Genomic DNA, 7,820 nt, shown 5'->3' with positions numbered 1-7,820 from the left:
ACTGATTCATGAATCACCACTCTGTTCACGCAGGGAACTGAGTAGTGAAAGTGTATGTCTTATTTTAAATGTATGTCGTTCTGTCCTTCAGCTTTCTTGTCTAGTAATGTCCTGTATTATGTCATGTTTCATGTTCTGTGTGGACCCCAGGGAGAGTAGCTGCTGCTTTAGCATTAGCTAATGGGGATCCTAATAAAATACTAATACTGTGTAAAACATTTTCTCAAATCCAAAATGCGGGAGTATAGAGCCAAATTAAACGTTTTAGCTTCACTGTCCAAATAAATACACAGGGGGGAGAGTAAAATAATATGGATCTGGCGCTATATGAGAAAAACTCATTTGCTTCTAGTTTGTGTGTGTGTCTGTCTGTGTGTGTGTGTGTGTGTCTGTGCGTGGTCTGTGTGTGTGTGTGTGCGTGCGTCTGTGTTGGTGTGCTGTGTGTCTGTGTGTGTGTGTGTGTCTTGTGTCTGTGTGTGTCTGTGTGTGTCTGTGTGTGTCTGTGTGTGTGTGTGCGTTGTGTGTGTGTGTGTGTGTGTGCGTCTGTCTGTGTCTGTGTGTGTGTGTGTGTGTCTGTGTGTGTGTGTGTCTGTGTGTGTGTGTGTGTCTGTGTTGTGTGTGTCTGTGTCTCTGTCTGTCTGTCTGTGTGTGTGTGTGTGTGTGTGTGTGTACCTCTTGACCACCTCATTGTCCACCATGGTACTGTCCAACACCACTATGTGTTCAGGTATGGAGACGTGGACAGACAGCAGACCCAGAGTCATCAGACTGAGACAGGCCAGAGTGGCGCCCCCCGGGGACTCCAGAGGGAACTGCAACATCTGGAGTCAACACATAATAATAAAACAGGACCTTTATTTCTACAGGTGATCTCATTAAACCCAATCAAACAGTGTGTGAACTGAACATGAGATATCAGCATCAGATGCAGGTCAAAGTATATTCTGCTATGTTTTGTAAGTGGCACTGGCAATTCAGCCGTTTCTGCTAATTGTACAACGACTTGTAGAGGAAACATCTCATTCTTAAATACTACAAACCACATGGGAACTGCACCCACCTCCTGGATATCTAGAGGGAGAGAGGGGTCAAGGCGGGTGCAGTACCCGACTCAGGCTGCTCCGTCTGGGGAGAGGACGGGAGGCAGGGTCCTTGGAGGTAGACTCAGCTCCATGGATGGTAAAAGACAATAACTGTTCTTCCTCTTGGTTCTGGTTGTGGGCTGTGTTGTCCTCCTCCACTCTCTCTTTCTCCAAACTCTCCTCCCTCTCTCTTTCTCCAAACTCCCCCTTTCTCCAAACTCTCCTCCCCCAAACCCTCCCTCTCTTTCTCAAACTTTCCTCCCCTCCAAACTCTCCTCCCCTCTCTTTCTCCAAACTCTCCTCCCTCTTCAAACTCCCCTCCCCTCTCTTTCTCCAAACTCTCCCCCCCAACCTCCTCCAAACTCCTCCCTCTCTCTTTCTCCAAACTCTCCTCCCCTCTCTCTTTCTCCAAACTCTCCCTCCCCTCTCTCTTTCTCCAAACTCTCCTCCCCCAAACTCTCCTCCCCTCTCTTTCTCCAAACTCTCCTCCCCTCTCTCTTTCTCCAAACTCTCTCCCTTTTTTTCTCCATCTCTTTCTCCTGTCCTTCGTGTATGAAGACAGTGGTAGGGTGGTTGTCTCCAGTCCCATTCTCTCTCAAGCCCTGCATGAAGTCAAACACCTCTGTACACAGACCTGTGGGCAGACGCCATGTAAAACACCTACAGGAGAGAGGGAGAGATGGGGAGTAAGTGAGGAGGAGGGGTGGTGAGAAAAGGCCAGGTGAAAACATGTTCCTGCAAGACCTCATGGCAATTCAATTTTTAGGAACTTAAATTTGGTCGATTGGAATTAACCAAACCTCTTGATACAATGTTACCAATACATATTATTATGATTACTTAACCATGTTACTAACATGTGGTAAGTAACTAGTAGGAGTGTTACTAACCTGTAGTAACTAGTAGGAGTGTTACTAACCTGTAGTAACTAGTAGTGGTTACTAACCTGTAGTAACTAGACCTGTAGTAACTAGTAGTCGTGTTACTAACCTGTAGTAACTAGCATGTAGTAGTAGTGTTACTAACCTGTAGTAACTAGTAGTAGTGTTACTAACCTGTAGTAACTAGTAGTAGTGTTACTAACCTGTAGTAACTAGACATGTAGTAACCAGTAGTAGTGTTACTAACCTGTAGTAACTAGTAGTAGTATTACTAACCTGTAGTAACTAGTAGTAGTGTTACTAACCTGTAGTAACTAGTAGTAGCGTTACTAACCTGTAGTAACTAGTAGTAACTAACCTGTAGTAACTAGTAGTAGTGTTACTAACCTGTAGTAACTAGACCTGTAGTAACTAGTAGTAGTATTACTAACCTTTAGTAACTAGACCTGTAGTAACTAGTAGTAGTGTTACTAACTTGTAGTAACTAGTAGTAGTGTTACTAACCTGTAGTAACTAGTAGTAGTGTTACTAACCTGTAGTAACTAGTAGTATTACTAACTGTAGTAACTAGTAGTAGCATTACTAACCTGTAGTAACTAGTAGTAGCATTACTAACCTCTAGTAACTAGTAGTAGCATTACTAACCTGTAGTAACTAGTAGTAGCGTTACTAACCTGTAGTAACTAGTAGTAGTGTTACTAACCTGTAGTAACTGTAGTAGCATTACTAACCTGTAGTAACTAGTAGTAGCATTACTAACCTGTAGTAACTAGTAGTAGCATTACTAACCTGTAGCTGTAGTAACTAGTAGTGGTACTAACCTGTAGTAACTAGTAGTAGCGTTACTAACCTGTAGTAACTAGTAGTAGTATTACTAACCTGTAGTAACTAGTTAACCTGTAGTAACTAGTAGTAGCGCTACTAACCTGTAGTAACTAGTAGTAGTGTTACTAACCTGTAGTAACTAGTAGTAGTGTTACTAACCTGTAGTAACTAGTAGTAGTATTACTAACCTGTAGTAACTAGTAAACCTGTAGTAACTAGTAGTAGCGTTACTAACCTGTAGTAACTAGTAGTAGCATTACCAACCTGTAGTAGTTACTAACCTGTAGTAACTAGTAGTAGCATTACTAACCTGTAGTAACTAGTAGTAGTGTTACTAACCTGTAGTAACTCAGACAGTTAGTAAGGCGATGGGTAGTCCGGTTCTTATTGGGAACCTGTAGTAACTAGTAGTAGCGTTACTAACCTATAGTAACTAGTAGTAGTGTTACTAACCTGTAGTAACTAGTAGTAGTGTTACTAACCTGTAGTAACTAGTAGTAGTATTACTAACCTGTAGTAACTAGTAGTAGTGTTACTAACCTGTAGTAACTAGTAGTAGCGTTATAACCTGTAGTAACTAGTAGTAGTGTTACTATCCCGTAGTACTTAGTAGTTACTAACCTAACTAGTAACTAGTAGTAGTGTTACTAACATGGGGAGTAGCTAGTACCTACTAGACCTGTAGTAACTAGTAGTAGTGTTACTAACCTGTAGTAACTAGACCTGTAGTAACTAGGTAGTATTACTAACCTTTAGTAACTAGACCTGTAGTAACTAGTAGTAGTGTTACTAACCTGTAGTAACTAGTAGTAGTGTTACTAACCTGTAGTAACTAGTAGTAGTGTTACTAACCTGTAGTAACTAGTAGTAGTGTTACTAACCTGTAGTAACTAGTTACAACCTGTAGTAACTAGTAGTAGCATTACTAACCTCTAGTAACTAGTAGTAGCATTACTAACCTGTAGTAACTAGTAGTAGCGTTACTAACCTGTAGTAACTAGTAGTAGTGTTACTAACCTGTAGTAACTAGTAGTAGCATTACTAACCTGTAGTAACTAGTAGTAGCTTACTAACCTGTAGTAACTAGTAGTAGCATTACTAACCTGTAGCTGTAGTAACTAGTAGTAGCGTTACTAACCTGTAGTAACTAGTAGTAGCGTTACTAACCTGTAGTAACTAGTAGTAGTATTACTAACCTGTAGTAACTAGTAGTGGCTAACCTGTAGTAACTAGTAGTAGCGTTACTAACCTGTAGTTACTAGTAGTAGTGTTACTAACCTGTAGTAACTAGTAGTAGTGTTACTAACCTGTAGTAACTAGTAGTAGTATTACTAACCTGTAGTAACTAGTAGTAGCATTACTAACCTGTAGTAATCGTAGTAGCTTCAACCTGTAGTAACTAGTAGCACCTGTAGTAGCGTTACTAACCTGTAGTAACTAGCAGTAGCATTACTAACCTGTAGTAACTAGTAGTAGTGTTACTAACCTGTAGTAACTCTGAGACAGTAGTAACATAGGCAGAAATGGTAGGACAGTTCTTAGTAACCTGTAGTAACTAGTAGTAGCGTTACTAACCTATAGTAACTAGTAGTAGCGTTACTAACCTGTGGTAACTAGTAGCAGTGTTTCTAACCTGTAGTAACTAGTAGTAAGTATTACTAACCTGTAGTAACTAGTAGTAGTGTTACTAACCTGTAGTAACTAGTAGTAGCGTTACTAACCTGTAGTAACTAGTAGTAGTGTTACTAACCTGTAGTAACTAGTAGTAGCATTACTAACCTGTAGTAACTAGTAGTAGTGTTACTAACCTGTAGTAACTCTGACAGTGTAAGACTGCAATTTAACCTGTAGTAACTAGTAGTAGCGTTACTAACCTGTAGTAACTAGTAGTAGCGTTACTAACCTGTAGTAACTAGTAGTAGCGTTACTAACCTGTAGTAACTAGTAGTAGTATTACTAACCTGTAGTAACTAGTAGTAGCGTTACTAACCTGTAGTAACTCTGGACAGTTTAGCGGGAGGATGGTAGCGTTTTAACCTGTAGTAACTAGTAGTAGCATTACTAACCTGTAGTAACTAGTAGTAGCGTTACTAACCTGTAGTAACTAGTAGTAGCATTACTAACCTGTAGTAACTAGTAGTAGCGTTACTAACCTGTAGAACTCTGAGACAGTTGGTAAGACATCGGCAGGATGGGTAGACGAGTTCTTATTGGGTAACCTGTAGTAACTAGTAGTAGCATTACTAACCTGTAGTAACTAGTAGTATTACTAACCTGTAGTAACTAGTAGTAGCATTACTAACCTGTAGTAACTAGTAGTAGCAGTTACTAACCTGTAGTAACTAGTAGCGTTACTAACCTGTAGTAACTAGTAGTAGCATTACTAACCTGTAGTAACTAGTAGTAGCGTTACTAACCTGTAGTAACTAGTAGTAGTGTTACTAACCTGTAGTAACTCCTGAGACAGTTGAGTAATTGGGTAGGCAGTTCTTTTGGGGTAACCTGTAGTAACTAGTAGTAGCATTACTAACCTGTAGTAACTAGTAGTAGCGTTACTAACCTGTAGTAACCCAGTGGTAGCGATACTAACCTGTAGTAACTAGTAGTAGCATTACTAACCTGTAGTAACTAGTAGTACGTTACTAACCTGTAGTACGTGGCGGTTACTAACCTGTAGCAACTAGTAGTAGCATTACTAACCTGTAGTAACTAGTAGTAGTGTACTAACCTGTAGTAACTCTGAGACAGTTGGTAAGACATGGGCAGAATGGGTAGCACGTTCTTATTGGGTAACCTGTAAATGTAGTAGCTTACTAACCTATAGTAACTAGTAGTAGCGTTACTAACCTGTAGTAACTAGAAGTAGCGTTACTAACCTGTAGTAACTAGTAGTAGCGTTACTAACCTGTAGTAACTAGTAGTAGCATTACTAACCTGTAGTAACTAGTAGTAGCGTACTAACCTGTAGTAACTCACAGTTAGACTCAATTAGGGCACGCTTATTGGGGTAACCTGTAGTAACTAGTAGTAGCATTACTAACCTGTAGTAACTCTAGACAGTTTAAGATGGGCAGGCACGGTTCTTATTACGGTAACCTGTAGTAACTAGTAGTAAGCGTTACTAACCTGTAGTAACTCTGAGACAGTTGGTAAGACATGGGCAGGATGGGTAGGGCACGGTTCTTATTGGGGCCACACAGTTGACTGATCCTTCGTCTGTTGACCAATCCCTTCTTCCTACACTGGACAAACACCTGACACAGAACCTCCTGACGGTACCTACTGTAGGTATGGAAGGTCTAGAGAGAGGGAGGGAGAGATGTAGGGAGGAACGGAGGGTGGAGGGAAGGAGGGGGAGATGGGGGAAGGGAGAGAGAGAGATAGAGAGAGAAATGTAAAATAATTTCCTATTTGTCAACTTTAACATCTTCCCATAACCAACCATCCTTCTGAAATTGAATAATGGGTTCAGTGTTTGGACCGTTGATATACTTCTAATGATCTGTAAATATGGTGTGTCATTTGATTGCCTTGGGTCTATAATTGTGTGTGTGTGTGTGTGTGTGTGTGTGTACCTGGAAGGATCGGCAGCATTTCATCTGAGAGTTGGACATGGCCAACGTGCTCTGGATCAGATTGTTCAACACCAGGGAGTGGATGTCCTCAATACTGGAACACACACACACACACACACACCCCCCCCACATTACAGAAAGAAAACATAATAGGATAATTGTTGTCATGTATTTATATTATTGTGATATAGTTTTATTGTTGTCATGTATTTATATTAATGTGATATAGTTTTATTGTTGTATCTCATACCTGTTGAGAGTGTCCTTGGTGTTCTCATCTGACATGTCCTCTAGGGTGTACACCTTAAACCTAAATAACAACAACAACAACACACGTCGGCTAATAGGAGAGCACAGGAGTCTGTTGTCATGAGATGTTCCGTCTGTGTGTTTCTGTTACCGTGAGGTCTGTGTGTTGTTCTGTTACCGTGAGGTCTGTGTGTTTCTGTTACCGTGAGGTGTGTGTGTTTCTGTTACTGTGAGGTCGTGTGTTTCTGTTACCGTGAGGTCTGTGTGTTTCTGTTACCGTGAGTGTTTCTGTTACCGTGAGGTCTGTGTGTTTCTGTTACCGTGAGGTCTGTGTGTTTCTGTTACCGTGAGGTCTGTGTGTTTCTGTTACCGTGTGTTTCTGTTACCGTGAGGTCTGTGTGTTTCTGTTACCGTGAGGTCTGTGTGTTTCTGTTACCGTGAGGTCTGTGTGTTTCTGTTACCGTGAGGTCTGTGTGTTTCTGTTACCGTGAGGTCTGTGTGTTTCTGTTACCGTGAGGTCTGTGTGTTTCTGTTACCGTGAGGTGTGTGTGTGAGGTGTGTGTTACCGTGAGAACAGCTGTGTCTTGGTGTCAGGGATGGTGACATCACAGGATCCGGAGGCGGAGCTGAACTTCTGTCTGAGTAACGACACAAACTCATGGAACACTGTAGAACACTCCTGGAACACACACAACCGGTCTAGCAGTCACGCCACAGCCCAGGGGCACACATGTCTACAGGGTCAGCATAGGTTCTGATCCGGCCTACTGCCCTTCGATCGTTGGGCTTGTGAACAGAGGGGGTGTGTGTGTGTTACCTTGGGGTCGTTGGGGTCGTGTTTCCTTCCCTGTAGGTTCACTATCAGAGGCTTGTCCTGGTACACCTCCGCAAGACAGATCCTACAGGACAAACACAGCTTGTCCATTACAGATCCCACAGGACAAACACAGCTTGTCCATTACAGATCCCACAGGACAAACACAGCTTGTCCATTACAGATCCCACAGGACAAACACAGCTTGTCCATTACAGATCCCACAGGACAAACACAGCTTGTCCATTACAGATCCCACAGGACAAACACAGCTTGTCCATTACAGATCCCACAGGACAAACACAGCTTGTCCATTACAGATCCCACAGGACAAACACAGCTTGTCCATTACAGATCCCACAGGACAAACACAGCTTGTCCATTACAGATCCCA

At 41.8% G+C, this 7,820-nt stretch overlaps 1 protein-coding gene across 1 annotated transcript in view; it reads right to left on the bottom strand.

Annotated features, from left to right (window-relative positions):
- Window positions 1–1,111: 1,111 nt before the first annotated feature.
- LOC121574615 (general transcription factor 3C polypeptide 1) overlaps window positions 1,112–7,820 on the bottom strand; it is a 66,533-nt gene continuing 59,824 nt past the window's right edge. The window contains exons 27-33 of the mRNA XM_045222747.1: window positions 7,430–7,511; window positions 7,179–7,291; window positions 6,614–6,673; window positions 6,364–6,457; window positions 5,915–6,087; window positions 1,592–1,742; window positions 1,112–1,168 (exon numbers count right to left, since the gene is read on the bottom strand). Of these exons, the coding sequence (XP_045078682.1) occupies window positions 1,112–1,168; window positions 1,592–1,742; window positions 5,915–6,087; window positions 6,364–6,457; window positions 6,614–6,673; window positions 7,179–7,291; window positions 7,430–7,511 (730 nt within the window). The remainder of the gene's footprint in view (window positions 1,169–1,591; window positions 1,743–5,914; window positions 6,088–6,363; window positions 6,458–6,613; window positions 6,674–7,178; window positions 7,292–7,429; window positions 7,512–7,820) is intronic.

This window comes from Coregonus clupeaformis, chromosome 1 (assembly GCF_020615455.1).
Source record: "Coregonus clupeaformis isolate EN_2021a chromosome 1, ASM2061545v1, whole genome shotgun sequence".
In the NCBI taxonomy this organism is placed as follows: Eukaryota; Metazoa; Chordata; class Actinopteri; order Salmoniformes; family Salmonidae; genus Coregonus; species Coregonus clupeaformis.
Note: the sequence above shows the minus strand (reverse complement) of the source record. Positions and strands in the feature narration are given on the sequence as shown.